At 43.4% G+C, this 18,625-nt stretch overlaps 1 protein-coding gene and 1 long non-coding RNA gene across 3 annotated transcripts in view; both read left to right on the top strand.

Annotated features, from left to right (window-relative positions):
* The window catches only part of GAN (gigaxonin), a 28,720-nt gene extending 13,640 nt beyond the window's left edge, over positions 1-15,080 (top strand). Inside the window, exons 10-11 of the mRNA XM_017740784.1 lie at positions 313-422; positions 1,168-15,080. Coding sequence (XP_017596273.1) covers positions 313-422; positions 1,168-1,349 — 292 coding nt within the window. The 3' untranslated portion in view covers positions 1,350-15,080. The remainder of the gene's footprint in view (positions 1-312; positions 423-1,167) is intronic.
* A 578-nt stretch (positions 15,081-15,658) lies between these two features.
* The window catches only part of LOC108448337, a 14,359-nt gene continuing 11,392 nt past the window's right edge, over positions 15,659-18,625 (top strand). For both annotated transcript variants that reach the window (XR_001864191.1, XR_001864190.1), the window contains exon 1: positions 15,659-17,258. This is a non-coding gene — a long non-coding RNA (uncharacterized LOC108448337). The remainder of the gene's footprint in view (positions 17,259-18,625) is intronic.

Here is an 18,625-nt window from a genome sequence, read left to right as displayed (position 1 = left end):
TACATGCCTGCTCTCTTCCAGAAGGTCACACTGGGTGGCTGCAAGAAGAATTTATTATAGGTAGATTACACAGATGGGTGGAGCAATTCTGAAATTAAGCAGCTTCAGGATACAGCAGTACAAGCTGCTTTTCCTGGCTGGGAGAAGCCAGGACTGTCCCAAACTAGACAATGTTCTCTTCACACAACAAATTAATATGTACACTCTGATTTTGAGTCAAAGATTACAGTTGCAAAAAAAAAATCTGGATTTTTGTTTTTTTAATGTGCTCAATAAAAATCAAATCCTGTTTTTTAATTGTTATTTTTACAGGTGGATTTATCTAAATGACCAGAACCTATGTATCCCAACTAGTTCTTCTTTTGTGTATGGAGCTGTGCCCATCGGAGCCAGCATATACGTGATTGGAGATCTCGATACAGGTCAGAACCAGAGCTAAAAACCTCTTGGTGATTATTTTCTTCCAGTCTTTGGAATATTTGGCACTAATGAGACTGAACATTTTAAGAATAAGACGCTGGGACACTGTTCTGTCACTGTGGGTCAGAGGGATTATGCTGGACATACAGAAACACAGGCTGGTTTCGGACTCTTCAGTAACAAGTTCAGGACTATGAGCATTGGGTTGATTTGGTTGATTAGTTTGAAGACCACAAGAGGTCAAGACTAAGAGTGTGTAACTGCTTTTATCTAGATGTTAGAAGACCTGGTAGTACCTGAGGTTGTAGCTCCTGTCTTTGCAGTGGGAAACAGGCAATTCTGCATTCTAGGGGCATTGTCCAGTGGTTAATAGGGATGTGATAGTGGCTCTTGGTTCTCGATCCCAACCAAATAGATGTGTGCTATCAAACATAGTCAGTTCTCAGCTGTCAGCATCTGGCCACGCTCTGTGAAAGAGGTTTGGAACACTTTTGTGGCCATGTGTACTTATATGAGTGTGTAGCAGGAATTTCTCCAAAGTATATGAAGCAAAATCCCAGATGTGGTGGGTTTAAGTGGATCAGAAATGTCATAGTCGTTCCTTTTTGATAACAATTTCCCCCACCCATCCGGACACCGATGGGTGTTCCTGTGCATGCTCTCATTCACACATTTGCCTTACTAAAGGTTAAAGGTGGTAGCTGCAGTGAGTTTCAAGCATTCCATCTCTTTTTTTTGTTAACTCAGGTACAAACTATGACTATGTTAGGGAATTTAAGAGAAGCACGGGCACCTGGCAGCGCACTAAGCCGCTGTTCCCCTCGGACCTGCGCCGGACCGGCTGCGCAGCGCTGCGGATCGCCAACTGCAAACTCTTCCGACTGCAGCTCCAGCAGGGGTTGTTCCGCATCCGCGTACCTTCTCCGTGATCCGTGTGCTGGCAGGGGAGGAGACTGGAAGAGTTCTGCGCAGTCCACCATAATCTAGCTCTATTTAAAGGAAAAGCTGAGAAATTACAGCTGAAACTTACACTGTATGCTGTGCTTTGGTATGGTAACTGTTTTTGTTTTAAATGCTTACAAAGCTTGAGTCTCAGTACTTGTTTCGGGAACAAATAACTTAAGTACACATTAAAAAGAAGAGAAGGGGGAAAATAAAAGGGGAGATCAAGGAAACACCTTCAGTCGTAACCATTTGGAGTTTAAACCATGTTATTGAAGGAGGATTTTTATGTCTGAAACTGGTGGAAATGTGTTTCCTTTGGTGAAGCTTATTGAAAAGCAAAAAATAGATTTCAGGTGCATTTCCCCTGCGGGGAACGGATACGAATCCATGTGCTATCTGGGACTGGATAGCTGTAATACACAGAAGCTACACAATAACCAGCCTCCCTGGCGTGCTGCTGTTGGAGCATGAGGCCACAGGAGGTGTTGGTCGTTGCACCTTTTATTTCTAGTCCTTTCTCAAAAGATAAGGTCTGTGCCTAAAAAATGGTGGAGGTGTGTACGTACGGTTTTTCATTCATTTGCAACGGTTTCATTCTGACAAATATTTTGAATATATATGTATAAAATGGACTAATCTGAAATGGATACACCCCAGAAAATGGATGCAATACACCACAAAGAAGTAAACTTTTTTTCTACGCTGTCATTCAAGTAGCCTGATGAACTGGTCTGCAGGTGGGTGGCATGCGCTTCTGGGTGGGCTTTGGTGGCTGTTTTCCTTGAGGTGAAAAGGGAAGACGTGTTTGGAATGGTTAGTGATGATTGCTGCTTTTGGTAAGAGCAAAAGGACAAATTAAATAGATCGTGTTCCTTTTTACTTCAGATTGCTTGCAAGCTAAGAATGGTTTTTAAGACAGGATCGTAGAAAGGTGCATTTTATCGCTCTTAGAACAAAGGTGAAATATGACACGGATATATTTATTTTGCAAAAAACATGGGTTTTGACTAAAAGTTAAGGAAAATTTGTACAGTGACTTTAAATTGGGATCAAAAGTTGGTTTACTAATGATTTCTGTGCTACAGTACAGTCTTGTTTACTGCTGTCTGACTTTGAAAGCTGGGTTTTATGGTGTGGTTATAGTGAAGAACTTAGTATCTTGCATTTTATTCTTACTAAGCCTTGTTCACATCAGTAGTGATATTTAATTGACTTTTGTTTGTAGTCAAGATCAGCTGGTAGAACACTTTTACCTCAATTTTTAATTTCATTGTTGTTGTCATGGGTGGGACATTACCTGTATTTATTTAAAAGGAATAAAATGGGAGAGATGGAAAATAGAAATAATACCTCCTGCCCTTCAGAAAAAGAGACTTTGTACAACCAGTATTATAACTACATACAAGACTTTCCACTCTGCAACTTTGTGGACCTCAGACAAGCCAAACTCTGCCCTCAGTTGTGTTAGTGTAAACCTTCATCTTCTTTATTGAATCATCTTACATATGTTGAAATATGATCCCTAACTATTTCAAAATACCGGTATTTCACTAAATAGTCTTTAAAGAGCCATTCTGAAACTTACTTCTGCTCAGTCCTTCCATAGCACTGATGTGTGGTTGGAATTACTCTGATTTCTGAGCAAAGGAGTGGGGGGGGCGTGGGGAAAAGGGCAGCAGCAAATCCATTGACCATTATTTATTTTTTTTTTATTTTTTACAATGCTGAAGTGCTGCAAAACTTGAACTATATACATCGATTTTCTCACCTATATTAGTTGGCATACTGAAAAGTTTATATATTTATGCATTGCAGTAAACTTGGTGTGTGTATATATATATGTCTTTAGATTTTAAATTTATATATAATGCTTTACTACAGAAATGTGAACCACTATTTCCATCCTTGGCTGTCTTGTGAAATAAATCAAGTGCTGTTAGTTTATCTGTAAAACTTCCCTTTTTTGAAAAATCTTACATGGATCAATTTTTTTTTTCTCAGACAAAGTGCCAAGATCCCATATTCAAAAGTGATGAATGTTCCTAAGTATCTGATGTTTCACTTTTGAGCTCAGTTTTCTAAGTGGCTTGGAAAACTTGCGATAACGTTATTCAGAATATTGCCAGCTGCTATCTCCCGAGTCCCTGTAGCTTCCCAGTACACTTGAGGGCATTCAGCATCCAGAAAACGTAAGTGATAAATGCACATGGTAAATCCAAGTAAATTCTCTAGCAGTGTTTTGCAGTAAAAGTTACTGAACTGAATGTTTACACTTAGAGTAGGATTAACACTAGGTGTTCTTAGTTTGTTTTTTTAAAAAAAACCCCATAAATAAACCAAACAAATCTACTGGTGATTGAAACATATTGCAAATGCACTCAGTGAGATTTGACCAAGAAGTTTAAGCCTCTGTACCTAAACCAGTCACAAGCTGAATTTCTGAGCACATTGTACTCGTGTCACGTTTTGTGTGGCTGGGGACCAAGTCTCCAGCCATGGTCTCCAGGAGTTTTGGGTGCATGCTCAAGATTTAGGCACTCCTGGGATCTCAAAACTGGCTTCCTTGGCCTTGCCTAAGGGGATGGGGACCATTCCCCATCTGCATTGTCTGTGGGACTGATCCAGGAGCTGCTCTAGCCCCTGTGTGTGCAGGAGGGAAGGGATGTGTCTTCTGGGTCTGGCTCCTGTCCGTCTGTCTGTCCAGCTCTGAGCTGTGGGTGCATCCCTTGGATTGTGTAATAACCAGGTTTGATTTCCCTCTGAATTTGGAGCAAGGCTTTGAAGCCACGGCTCCCCTTTCTCCAGGGATTGCGCTGGTGATGGTGTAGGAGTGAAGAGGCAGAGCTGACCTCTGGCTTCTCTCTTTTCAGAAGGGATGGTTGATTTCAGAAGGGGAGGGAGGCTGTGATGATACCAGAGGTGCTGAGAGGAGGGAGGTCACCAGTTTGCTGAGTGTGCTGAACGTGTAAGCAGCTGTAGATTGAACTGGGTTCACTGGTAAATGCCACCACCTAGCTGTCCCCAGTCTCCTGGCGCTGTGTACCCCTGCACATGATGGCTGAACCACATGGGAAACAACTCAGGAATTTTTTTGAGTTGCAGTCCAGGGGTTTTAGGTGGTTTGGCAGTTTAGAAACATGTTTAAGTTGTCCTTGTTTGGCACGGTGGCCTTAATTCCTCCCAGCTCATGAGTTGGCACTGACATTCAGCCAGGTCCTCCACAGGTAACTGTTTGAGTGTTTTTCCTGGCCAGCTGTTCATGCAGGATAAAGACTGGCTGGGCCACCTTGAGCTTGAGGGACTTGGGCTGGGCCTCTGCATCATTTTCCCAGCCCTGCTGAGGAATTTAGACAAACCCCAGCCACTGAAATCAGAAAATCACCAAATACGGGGTAGGAATTGTAGAAGATGGGAAGAGTGGTGGCTTTTTTCTCCCCTCACTCCATCTCTTAGCACAATTTCCCCTCAAAAAGTTTCTTCTTCCTTTTTTTCATGTGCCACAGACAATTTTGGAAAAATTTTGGAATTGCTAATTTTAGATTAAAAGTGGGGGGGAAAAATATATGCTACTGTAAACACACAGCAGTGTCCTCTGTGCTTGTTTTACACATGTAGTCTTGTGGCTGCTCTGCACAGCAGAGAGGGATTACAGAAACAAAGGTGTAAAGTGCTGTTGCTCTCATAAAATAAATCTCTTGAGTTTCTGAGGGAGGCACATGCCTGGCCTGGCTCCCTTCCTTACCTGACCTGGACAGATGCTTGTATTGCTAAAGAGTCAGGGTTGGATTTCAGATCCTCTCCCTTTCTGGTTTTATAACCTGAAGAAGAGGCATCCTGAAGAGTCTTCTGTTTTGCTGTATCACAGCAAGGTCTGATTGTCCTTAAATATTTTGTCAGCTAGTCCCTAAGTTTTAGTTATTGTGAAAGTGCTGTGTCAACCCAGCTGCTTCTGGTCAAATGGATTTCTGTAGCTTTGAGGGTACTGCATCTTTAAATTGAAGGCAAATTAATACGAAATTATGCAAAAGGACAGAGGTGAATCTGAAACCAAAAGAAACTCAAAATCAGCTTACTGATAGCTGTGGGCAGGCTGTGTCCCTGGTGTTTGACTGCACAGCACGTGCCTGGCACACAGCCTGCCTCCAGAAGCAGAGATCTTGATGAAAATAAGAGGCTTTTATCAAAGCTACTGAACTGCCTGGCTTATAAACTCCCCCTCCAGAACACACCAGGCAGCTTGGTTGCTTTGCAATATTTCCTGTGCCTGCATGACTCAGAAAAATGCACAGGAGTGAGGGGTTTGGGGAGGTTTTTCCCTGTTTTAACTGCAGTTTCTTTATTTTTTCCATAAATGCTGTGGCCATGCAGCCTGCATGGGCTCTGCTACCGTGCATGTGCCATGCAAAGTGGAGGATGCAATAACAAATGCAAGTTGTTACAAGTGCCAAACTTTTGGGTTCTTCTGTGTATAACAATAATTCAACTGTTTTACTAAAATACAGAGATGCTTAAAATTCACTGTGTTCCAAAAAAGAGCAGTGGTTCTTTTTTTTTTTAAATGAATGCTATTGAAAGCAATGTAAATCTACTTTTTTTTTTTTAATACCTTTCTGCAGGTTTGTGTTATACTTCACAGCTGCCTTGAATATCACTCCATGTGATGCATATGGACACTTTGCTCTTTATTAGAGCACTGGTGCCATGCAAGTATATAATAAAAGGCATCTGACAACAGGCTTTAGTATTTAAAATTATAACTCTTTAGATTAAGTATAATTTGTTTGCATTAACTGACCTGCAGAAGGGAAGCTGTGCCTCGGGAAGTGTGCTCTGCCCAGGAACACAGGCAGACTGACCATTGTAACTGAGGTCTGGTTTGGTGCCACTCACAGCAATGCTTTCCAAGGAATTCTGTTTAATTTAGGGTTAAATGGATCCTTTCTGCCTCTAATTTAGCACTGAGCTTTTGGGGGTTGTGTTCTCTTTAGCTCTTTGGAGTACTTAAACGGCTGCTCCAGGTGGGTGGGAGGGGTGTTAATTGCATCCGTGTTTGTAGAAGCTGCTATTTCCATCTTCCCTCGGAGTATTTCCTTTTCCCGTTCAGGACTGAGTGCAGGCCTATGTTTCAGTCGTCACTGCTGCAGCCTTTTGACATTTGCCATTTTCTGTTGCTCCTCCTTGTTTTTTCTTGGAGCTGGGAGCTGTGTCTGTAGGGTCTGTGTGTCCAGGGCACATTGCCTGTGAAAGAGGAGCACAGAGCTTGGGAAGGTGAGCCTGGAAAAGCTGAAGGCAGTGGGGCTCGGGGGAAGCTCTGCTCGTTTTCTGTAGGGGTCACCTCTGTGTGCTCTGAAGTTTATTAATAAGTTTGGCACTTGCTCTCCATCATCCCTATGGAGTTTGGTGGGGTTTTTTTTTCTTTTTTGCCTGGGAAATTCCTTGCTGTAGGAAGGACTGCAGCCAGGGTTTAAGGTGACACCTCTGACCAGCCATGCCCAACGTGACTCTGCAGTCTGACTGCTGCTCTGCTCCAGTGATCATTTCTCTCAACATTTTGACTAACAGGTTACCTAAAAACATAGAGTAAAGCCATGCAAAGTGCCCAGCTAGATAAACACCTGCTTAAAAGGATTAAGGGTAGTAGGAGAATTAAACTATGTACTGCTACCAACAGGTGATGATGTTGAAAATTTATTGGTGATACAAAATCTGAATAATATTTTTTAAAATTACTTATTCTAGGTAACTGCTTCTTAGTTATAAAAGAATTTGCAATATATAAAGGATTGGTATAGAATAATATTCGGAGGTTATTTTAAATAATCTACTGAAATGTCTTGAAAAGTGAGCTGGAAGATGGGAGCTTTTCAATGGAAAAGGCTAAATCTTGGTGCCCAGCAGTTTTGCATGGTGAGCAGAGAACACCTGCCACAGCACTTCAGTACATGAAGATGCTCAATGCCACTGCCTACCTGTGCCCTTGAATTTGCATAATGAAACCAGGCTGTTCTGAGCCCTGGTGAAAGCTGATAGATGATTACAATAATAGGATAGAAAGAAGCATCCCCTGTGTAATTAGTGTTATTTTATTGATAAAACATGAATTATTATTATTTTTTTAATACCGGGACTTTTGAATTACCAGCTTAGGCCCTTGACTGATTGCTTGATTGATTTTATTTCTTTGCCTTTCCTCCATTTTTTTTTAGTTAATGCTAAGACATCCTCAGTTTTGGTTGAGGGCAAGTTTCTTTCATCTGTAGTTCTAAACCCTGTCAGAGCCTGACAGACCCCCCGCCACAGGCTGTGCACTTGTTTCACAAGTGTGATTTCTGTGCATTGTGTTATTGGGCTGCCACCTTTGCCACCTGCAGAGCAGAAAAAAACCCCTGTGGAACAATTTTGTACCTGCTGAAAGCAAGAGCCATTTTGGAAAGTCTAAATTTCTGTCTGCAATAGGCAGTGTGCTACAGAAACCTGATCCCTGGCTGGGCTTGAGCTTCTCTCCTGAATGATCTCACATGCAAAAGCTTTGGGTTTTATTAATCTGCTTTATTAATTTACACATGATAGCAGGAAAGCATTATCATTCCTGTCACTTGTTTTGCTGTTTTTAAGTCTTAGAAAGCAAAGCCTGCTTATTTTTTAGAATGAATAAACCGACACACGGGGATATCTGCCAAGGTGGTCAAGTTAAATGCAGCTGACATTCTGTACAGCTCTTGCTATAGTTTCTTTCTGAAGGGAAGCCAGGGAGTGCCCTCTTAAGAAATATTTTCAAACTCTTTCAGAACTGGTCTTAAACTAGTCCAAAGGACTCCTCTGGATTGCTTAGAGAACATGGGGTTTGTTCTAGCTTTTGTTTGCTTCGGGAAACACCTGCAAAGTCCATTTTAAACTTTTTTTTTTTTTTTCCCCTCTTAAATCCTTGACTTCCAAAACCCGAGTAGTTTGCTTCTTGCAATTGAAACATGTTTGTATTTAAGGGTCTGAGGCTGCGTTTTGCAATGTATGGTGAGTGTTCTGTCCTGTCTTGGTTACATGATGTAAACAGCAAGCTGTCTTCTGGGGGCCTCCTGGGAGGTCCTTTACAGTGCTAGGGGATGGAGAAGGATCAGTACAAGCTTCTCCTCATACTGCACAAGCCTTGCTGGGAGTATCAGATGGGGCAAGAGGCTGGGTTTGGTGCAGAACTCGTGGAATTGCCACCGCTGGCTGCCCTCGGTGTTTGAACCCCTAAAGCTCATCAGGGGCACGTCCTGGGCGTTCCATGCACGATGTTTCCTCTCGCCTCAGGTGTTTTTTCTTTTGCTCTTATTAACAGGATTTTGCTTTCACTCTCCCTCTGAACACATGGGCTGTGCCCATGGTCCCTGGGAGCACAACTCCTGTGGGTCAGAGGGTGGCCACACCAGCTTGCTCCCTGTGGCTTTCTGCACATCTCTGCACATCAGTGTGTGTGGGGGCAGTGCTTAGTACACAATGAAATGACTTTTCATTGAGCTTGTAAAACTGATGCCAGCAGGTCAGAGATCAGCTGAACACCTGTAAGCAAACCTGCAGGCAGAGCAGGTGTAGCCCAGTCCCTCATGTGTGTCACTGTGGCTGGAAGCCTGGCGCCTTGTCCAGGGGGAAAAGCCCCTATTCCCAGCTACCTCATTTTTTCTTTCCTTGCACTTTGTCAAATATTTTTTGTTTTGTTTTGTTTTAAATTGCATTTTGTCCTTCAATTTAAAAAAACCTAAAAGCAGACAAGAAGCAGGACAGAATGGTGCCATTGCCCAAGGACAGTTTACTTTAATTTCATTTAAAATTAATGTTTCTGTACAAAAAGACCAAGGTTGACCTGCAGCTGCTGTAAAAAGTAAATAAAAATTTCTATTACTTGAAAGTGACTATTATACTTGGAAATGAGAGTAGAAATTGAAAGGCTGTTCTGATGATTTTTAAATAGGAAAAGATCTGTTTAAAAAATAGAAGTTTCTGCTCTTTTAAGGACAGATCAGATAGTTTTCTGTCTGCCTCTACTCTGCTCTCACTGTTTTGCCTGTGAACTTGATCCATTATTTTAATAGAGAGATTCACTGATTTTTCTGTGATGTCTAATTAGATATTTTTCTGTGGAGTTCCCCATTTAATCAGCTGCAGAGGAAAAACTGCAAAAATCAATACCCACCTTCCATACCTGAACTTACATCATTGCCCATTTCTTTGTGATCTTCAGGTATGTGGGGTTTTGCTTAGACTGAAGAAATTTTTTAAAAAGTGTGTTTTCTTCTGCTTCTAAAGGTGCTATTTTGACATAGTTTTGAATTTCTTACACTGTGCTTGACTTCTAAAAGTACCAATATAAGCTGGTAATCAGCTTGTGTTTGTTCTGTGGAGTTTTTCTTTGAGTATTCAATCTCTTTTTTAAAAAGCATCCCTTTTCATAAAGACGGCTTCCAAAGTGTCAAAAGCCTTAATAATACAAAATGTCATGGGAAAATGCTACCTTTTTCCTTTCTTTGTAAAGGAAAAACCAAGAAATGCTTCACGGAGAACATTTTCCTCTAAAATTTTGAGGAGCAGCTCATACTAACTTTGAATTCAATGTAGCAAACATTTTAGTGGCCATGCACAAATAGTGGGGGTGAAACAAGGAGGTATTCATACCTCTGCAGACTGTACCAATTAGCTGCTAATTCCAGAGCCTTCCATTAGCATCATGGTGGCTATTCCATAAATATTAATCTTCCCAGGCTCGGTCCCAAGACCCGGCTGCGTGTCTGGGACATGCTGACCCGTGTGGCTGGCAGAGCATTGGGATGTTGGGCCCAGTGTGGGGTTTGCCTCAGACCCCTCCTGCTCAGCCCCCAGAGTTTGGGTGCCACTGGTGCTCAGGAGGAAGGAGGGAAGCTCCCAAGAGCTGCCATTGCAGTGACATTGGCTTGGTCCCTCCAAGGAGAGGCTCTTGTAGACACAAGCCATGGAGGAGAGAGCTGAATTTTAGTCCTGCATAGGAACTTTTTTGTTGTACTTTTTGCACTGTCTTTATTTTTGTTTGATCCACATCATCAGTCTGGTTTAGGCATTTGGTAACACTGCTACAGGAAGATTTTTCCTTCTCTGGAGCCCATAAAGTACTACTGCTGCCCTGTCTGAAGCAGCAGGAAGGATCAAGGGTTGATGTTTGAACTTGTCCCATCTCCAGACAGCAGGTTATTTATTGCCTTCTTGTAGGCTCTGCAGTCCCAGTGCTGTAGCATTTCTCAGTCTCGTTAATCTAAGAGCCCTTTAGCCTTTTGAAAAGAATCCAGAGACTGCCTTGTCCTTCTCCTCCTTCACACACTGGGTGCTGCCCTCTGGACCATCTGAATTCATCCAGGCTGTCACTGTAGAGGAGCCACCAGTTGGTGGCCTCACAGCAGTATCTGTGTCACCTGCAGCACTTCTGAAAAACAGCTGATAAATGAGGGGCCATGGAGAAGCTCTACTGAGCTTGCAAATTCCTGATCCTCTCGTTCTAGGGAAGGCAGAAGAGCAGCATCATTCTTTGCCTTGCAGCTCCTCCCTGCTGCACAGGTAAGGATGAGTCTGCACTGTCCCTTACTTAAGGGTAAGATATAAAGATTTATGGGCTGTTATAGGAGATCCACTCTTTTGCATTTGTTGTATTTAAATCTGAAAATTCTGGAGCAATGGAACAGTGGGTTCTGGAACTATGTCTGCAGTGTGGAACCACAGGTACTGGCCTAAATAGCTGGGGAGCTTCTGGCCACCTGTTCTTCCACTGCACTTTTTTTTTGTTTTTCTGAGAAACCAGAGATGTGAAACTGCATCCCAGTTTGTATGCCCACTGCTTCATAATCCAAAGTGGGAGCCTGACAAGCTGAAATTGTTCTACTCTTACCTTCAGAAGGAAAAACTAAAATTTCTTCACATTAGATGCTTTATTTTCAGAGTTTTCCCTTTGTAAACCACATTAATCGAGTTCCATGAATCTTGTGGGATTGGGTTAAAGAATATGAATACATATTATATGAATGATAAATAGTGTACTTAGTCTGTACAAATACTCTATTTTATCTTAAGAAAATGAAACAACTACATTGAATAATCCAATTATGATATCTGTATTCCATGAACCAAGTAGTAGGAGAGTGTTGGAATGTGATGCCACATTGCTGCCACTCTCCTAAAGGTTCAGTGTTCTGTCAAATCTAAGATCTTGATAATTACCATGATATTGTCAGAATATATTGCCACTTTTTCTACAAAAGGTATGTTGGTGTGGTGAGGTAAAAGCACACTCACCTCTTGTTTACCATCTCTGGCATGCAGCTCAACAGCAAGGGTTGTTCCCATCATCCAGCTGTCATGCTCTGACTCCTGTATTACAGATGTGGTTACTGTTACAGGCGTTTTATGTGAGTATGTGTTCTGTGGGTCCTTCTGTGCTTTGTGTGGGAATGTAGTTTTAGCTTTTATTTATGTGTCCACCCCAAAATCTTCATGTGCTGCTTTAGAAATGAATTGATGAATCACTTGGGGACAAGGTTTGGAATGCTCTGACTGGAGTATGTTGAGTTACTTCTGTTAGAAACAGGGAAAAATAAGACATAGATGCTCTTTGACCTCAATCAAACTATGCAATACAGCACATAAGAGAGCTGAATTCCTTGTGATACAGAAGTGCAGCTCCTGTGTCCTTCCAAACCCAGTCCTTGGTCCAAGGTTAGGAGAGCTTGTACTCAATGGCTGCCCAAGAAATCTTGTATCCAGATAAACTCTAGTTCACTGCTTTTCCTCCTGCCCCCTTGCCTTGCCCAGCAGTTTATCTGGGTCAGGTTGTTGGGTGTTTTGGCTCGGAATGACGTGATTTCCAGGTGTGTCCCTCCTGTCGTCCCGTGGTGTTGTCAACTGGAGCTTGTCCTGTAACCCCACCAGTGTGGCTTTACCCGCTGGGGCCACTTCACCATGTGTGCTTTACCCGCTGGGGCCACTTCACCATGTGTGCATCTCCCTGCCCTAGAGCGTGTTGGGCATTTGGGGTTTGCTGTGCCCCCCCGGGTTGATGTTTTCTTGCTTCCCCTGTGTCAGTCAGTTGTGGGTCTGGTGCTTACAGTAAAGAATCCCTGTGGCGTTTCAAATCCAGTCCAAATAAGTTTTCATTTCTGCCACTTTTGTGTGTGTGACTTTTCTTTTTCTGCTTCTCTGGCAATTCAGGGATAAATGCCCCTGAAAATGTGGTCAGGACAGCTGGTAAAGGTTCTTTGTTCTCCCACTGCTTCGTTTTTCCAGTGAAATTTGTTCCTTGTGCTCCTCTTCTTCCCCCTGTTAAAAAACGGGTACAGTTTTCCCTGGTTCTGCCTCCCATGAGGAGCTCTCCTCTCCCAGGTGATCATGAATTCTCACCATTCTTCATTTACTTAACCCCCCCTGCACCTCATACAGTTTCTCCCTCCTAACTCCCTTTACTATTTTGTCTCTCTTTAATTCAGATTGACCTCAATTTCTTTCTCTGATTCCAAAAAGGGATTTTGGTGCATAACCTGGGAGACAAGCAGAAAAGCTCTCTCTCTCTGCAGATGTCTGTGTACATCCATTACCTCCCCAGCACACACAGTGTAAGGGGCTCAGCCTGTTCCATTCCTTTCCCCAGGTTTTTCCTAGAGCTAAGCAGACCACAGGCTGAAGCCATTTCTTATTTCTTTTGGTAATTGAAAATATTAGGAGATTTTCTTCTTCAGAAATAGCCACTGCAGATGAGCAGCTGGCACGAGAGAGGGTTGTTATGCTTCCATATTCAGTATTTTTAATTGAGGAACAAATAATTTATTTTGGGGAAAAATGTAAATTTTTTTGTATTTGTATGTCAAAGTGGCCTTTATAGGAAAAGCACATAAAATATTTAGATTAAAATTGCTTAGTTGTGTAATTTTAGTGGGGATTTTTGTATTGACAGGGTTTCTATGCATTTTTCAAAATATACTTGCTGTTTTGTGTTAGAATTATTGGAAATCTTTTTAAAAACATGTATTACCACATTTTCCATGGTTGATCCCTTTACTATCATTCCTTTTGAATAGTAAAAAGATTTTAATTAACCCTGTAAATTAATTTTCCCCCACAAATATTTGCATTAAGTCAATAGAATGAGTTATAGCACGGGTATGTAGCTTTAAGGGAATAAGCCTAGTAGTGCAGCTTAATTCTGGAGAGATGTGTTTGCAGGAGGGCGGTACAGCAGCGTTTCAATTGCACTTAAATCACTAAATTAGGAAATTAGGTTTTTGCTGTACCTCACTAGGGTTTTGTTAAACCTTGTCCATCCTGTATTGTTTACACTTGAGCATAATTTAACAATGTATTATTTGTGCAGTTTGCAGTTCTCCGTTCTGTTGGGATTATGTGAACGTTAACAGATAGGAAAAGTTTTGGAGTGTGTGGTGTCCTCGTGGGTTTGACATGAGTTTGGAGAGGAAGGAGAGGAAAGTTAGATCCATTAGAGTATTTTTCCATTTAATTATGTACATGTTTTCACATTAGCTGAGACTGAATAACCGAACTTACAACTGAACTGTGAGTAGAAGTAGTGGTTTGGGGGTGGGAGAAATGAAGGGGTTGCAGAACTGCAGGCAAAAACCCTTTAGCTGCACTGTGGTACAACTGCCCTGACTGCCTGTGCAAAGCATAGCCCGAGGGGATACATCAGTCCCTGCTCTCATTGCTCTGGTTTTACTTTCTCTTCTCGGAGGTGTTACTGCAAGGTTTGCTAAGTAGGACCTTCCCAGGAATGTCTATCAACTGAGACCTGAGTTTTATCATTTTATGTTTGTAGTTTTAATTTTTGTTCTTGTTTCTGTTTCGTAGGAGATCCCACATGTTCACAGGTTAGGGTAAGTGCAGGCTTTCAGGTGTAGCCCCAAATGAGAGTTTCATGCAACCATGCATTCTGTAATTGAGGAAAAACGTGCAATTCTAATGGCACTTTGACCCATTGCTGAAACACTGGGTTTGCAAATGAACAAACTCAACAATTGAAAACACTCTGTGTCTTCTTTAGATGTCTTGAAGGTGAAGCAAAAGGCAGTTACTCCAGTTGTACCCATGGATAATTTGGTATTGATTTTAGAAAAACACTCATTTCTTGGTTTACTTTAGTTGCCATAAATTGCCCAGTGAAGAGTCTGGTCCACCTCCATTCATTTATTTTCATGGAGTAGTTGCACAAAAACTGGTAACAGCAAAGTAGGAAAGCTCTTTGGTTACTCACCAGTAGCTTCCCTTGCAGAATTGCTTTGTGGCTCACACGCAGTATGAAAAGGGACACTGGAATTTTCCTGGATTTGGTAGCACTCGCTTTGTTTACGTGTTCAGTAGAACGTTGGGTGACTAAAGGGAGGTTCCCTTTTTAAAGTATTTGACTTGTGCTTTGAGGACTTAGTTGCCACTGTGCAAATTGTGCTGTAATATTGTACCAAGGATCAGTGAAAGTGTTTTATCTTTTTTAATGTCGTTTGTATTTGACTGGGTTTTATAAATGTAAGAAAACAGAGTGTTGTATTTTGATCTGAAATTTGCGTATGGTAAAAGTAACTTTGCTTTATGTATCGGAGGTTTGTTCAGAACTTGAATCATTTTATAGAAGGGTACAGACCAAAATTAATTGTCTTAAAGGTGTTTAATAAATTAACCAAATAAAACATTGATTGTTTGAAAACTTGTTAACTGCACCTTCTGCCTTTTTTTTTTTTTTTAATTTTTAAAAGAAAGATTTTCTCTCAAGGTCTTAAGAAAAGTGAAAAAAAAAAGAGCAGTAGATTTTATAAATATCATCTCCCATGAGTTATCTGTTTTATTATTAAACATTCCAACATGCCAGAAGTTTAATCAAAGGGGAAAACCCAAAGGAAATAAATGGAGGAGGAAAGGCAATGAGGAAATGAGGGGAGGCGGGATCAGTCCCTCCCTGGCTCTGCCCGGGCAGTAAATGCTTGTGGCCGCCGGGCTGTGGGTGTTGTCAATGGCCACTCCAGGAAAAATGGGAGTGGGAAGGAGCTTCTGCTCACCTGGAAAGGATCTCATGGTTGTTTCAAGGTGTCTGTTCTCCCCAGCAGTCACCCTCACTCGTCCCCGTCACAAATACTGCTCTTCCATGCGACCTTTCAAAGCGGAGGAAAATATGTGAAGCATAACTGCTCCCAAGGGCAGGTACAAACAGCTCCTTCCAGGGCTGCCTGATATTCCGACCCTTGGCTGCGTCACGGCGTGCAGACATAACCCCTGAAAGTTCAGAGACCTGGACATTTTTAAGATGCCAAGCAGCTGCAACTCCAGTTGAGCAATATTTTACCTCTGTGCTGTGCTGGTCCCTGCACTGGGGTACTGGCCCTTGCCGCTGCTGGGGCTGCCTCTGCTGGGTTTGATCTTCAGGAAAATACCCAGAGCTCTGTCTACCTTTTCTTAAACAAAAGGACATTGAGGCAAAGCTAAATGTGAGGTAGGAGTCAAAGAAAAGCTGAGGTTTGGTGTAGCTTGGACAAGGGAAGTGAAAGGGGAAGGCAGCAGCACGGCTTCCAAGCAGAGTGCAGAGACCAGGTGCTGTAAACATGTGTTCTGAAAGAGATGATGGGTACTAGGACAGAAAAATGCATATTTATTCCATAAATCCCTTTTCTTACTTAGTTCCACAGCCATACCATGATCCTGAACTGCCAGTCAGGTTGGTGCAGGGAGCCTGAGGCCTCCAGGGTAAACACAGACTGATGATAGAGAACCTTGTGTTGATTTACCCTTGTTGATGGTGTTCCCATGGTTATGGCTGCGTAGATGGGCTCTGCCATATCTCCCCTGTCTTACTGAGTCTTGGAAACAAAGACAGGAGGGTGAACTTGGATTTATCTTTATTCCACAGCCTGGAATCCTAACAGAAAGGGAAAAGGGCTGCTGCCTAGTTTCCTTTACCTTTTATGCACAGAGGAGATACAACTTTTGAAGTTCCCGTTTCTGCCTCTTTTTAACCCCTCAATTTTTTTCCTTAAGTCTCGCAGGAGAAATCCAGAACTGGTTCCTCAAACAGGATTTTCAGCTGAAGCTCTTGATGCCTGGGAGCAAGGCCTCTCTGTGCCTCCTTAACTGCAAGGTACTTGCCAAGAAGGCAAAGTACTGAGTTTACGAAACCGGACTTGTGACTCTTGTGATTTCTGTGTACAGGGAGTTACAGTTGGTCACCAGCTTCTACCTCAGCCTGAGAGAGGAGTGTCTCATCAGCTTTCTCCTGGCAGGAATGTGCTAGGAGAGGCATGCAGTTGGCAAAGGATCCCTGCAGGCTGGAGCTGCTGTGGAGGCATCTGGGTGTGTGAGCAGCCCCAGCTTTGCAGAACCAGGCTCTTCCCAGGGCTGATGGCATCTGTGTCCTTTGCACAGCCCAAGTCTTGGAGCCATCTTTCAACAGGCTGAGTTTTCCAGGTGAAGAAGAGGCTTCTGGCCTCCAGAATCTCAAATCAAGCAGCAAGACCTGCTGTTCGCTAAGCTCCGTGTTACTGAGTTGTCCCTTTGCACAACGATCACTGGAATCAGTAAAATTAACGGAAGAATTAATTGCTGTTCAGAATACAATACAACCCATAACTTTTCATCTGGAAGCAGCTGTAAAGGCAGAAAATGAATGTAGAGTCCATTGGTGCATTGGATCTTGGTGCAAGTCATTTTAGCTGAATGTTTTTTTCACTCCACAGATTCCTCTGCTCCAGGTGAAGCCAATGGCAGCAGGATCAGAGCTGTTACTTTTGCTTTTTCCCCAGCATGTTTGGGCGCGCACAGGCCAAGCTCTGTCATGTGTGGCCTCTAAGGAGTCACAAACCCCAACACTGTGGGCTGGGCTGAAGGAGTTGGCTAATGGAGAATTTACGGTAAGAGCAAAATGTATTTTTAACCACCAGGATATGCTTATCATCAGGAAAGGGCAAGCAGCACTCCTATCTCTCCAGGGAAGGGGAAGTGTTGAGCATGACTTTATTTTTTTCCAACTCCTTTTCAAACTCTGAAAGGGTTTTTTTCTTGCTGAGACATGTCGTTGGATTAAATCAGGGAGTTACACAGACATCAATCCTGGGTCACAGGTGAAAAATATTAAATGCCAGGCATGCAGTGTTTTTCCATTGCATGTGGTGTACGTTCAGGAAAGACCTTTGGAAAGAGCGCTTTGAAACTAGTCTGTTTTGCTTTTTAAAATACACCAAGACCCCATCCAGAAGCTTTTAATTTTTTAGGACAGCTTTGATGTTTTCTGTGTTGAAGAGGAAAGCAGATTCCCCTCCTTGTACCCCACCCTGTGCCTCTGGAACAAGCAGCACATCAGGTGCCTGCGACTTTGGGCTGCTTTTTGGCTTGGGGTGCTTTGCTCAGAAGGGGGCTGGACACGTTCCCTTGTTTGTCACGGTGCCTGCTCGGACTCTGCCACCCAGGAGAGCACCCAGGGACGCCTGCCCTCGGCTCCCGAAGCGAGTCCAGGGTTCACCCTACCAGCAGCAGCAGCGCCCTGACATTTTCCATTTTCCACAGCCGGCGCTGTTCTCCCTTTCCATAATCCTGCCCCGGGACCAGGAAAGCCTTTGAAGGAGACACCGCGATTTGCTTGCAGGACACAGCAACGATGCCTTTCAGGCCACCTAGGCAGGAGGGGCTTGGCTGATCCTGTAAATACCTGCTTGCCTGTTTTAGTCAGTGGTTGGAGTCACAAAGGAAAGAAACGCTTTGAAATGCTAAAAGCTGCCTGACCAAAGAGACGGGCTGAGGGTGTTCCCACCCTGCCTCGTTCCATTCCCACGTGCGCTGCCCACCCCCTCCAAACCAGTCTCGCCTGTCCTCCTGCTGTGTCCTCATCAGCTGCCAGGCCTCCCTCTCCCCCCTTCTCCCGGCTCCCCTCTGCCCGTGCTCGGGGAAGGTGTTTGAGTCCTTAGAGCTCAGATTTAAAAGCCCACGCACAGAAACGACCGCGCAGCGCTGGAGTCTCGCAGAGCGAGAGTGGCTCAGCACGGCCCCGGGGCTGCCATCGGTGCCTCCTTCCACTTCACCTCGGTTTTTCCCTTCAGCGCTGGATGCGACTGGATGCTGGATGTGACCTGGCAGGGATGGGGAGGGGAGGCTGTGCTGTGCTCTCCTCGCCGCGAAGGGGCTGGGTGGGTTTGCCCCGCATTTCTTCCCCTTGCTGTGGCTGTGTGTAAGGGTGAGTCACGGCAGCCCGGGCAGGGGGAGAGCGCCCCCCCCGCGCGGCCCC

The sequence above is a fragment of the Corvus brachyrhynchos genome, unplaced genomic scaffold (genome assembly GCF_000691975.1).
Source record: "Corvus brachyrhynchos isolate BGI_N302 unplaced genomic scaffold, ASM69197v1 scaffold26, whole genome shotgun sequence".
Lineage (NCBI taxonomy): Eukaryota > Metazoa > Chordata > Aves > Passeriformes > Corvidae > Corvus > Corvus brachyrhynchos.
Note: the sequence above shows the minus strand (reverse complement) of the source record. Positions and strands in the feature narration are given on the sequence as shown.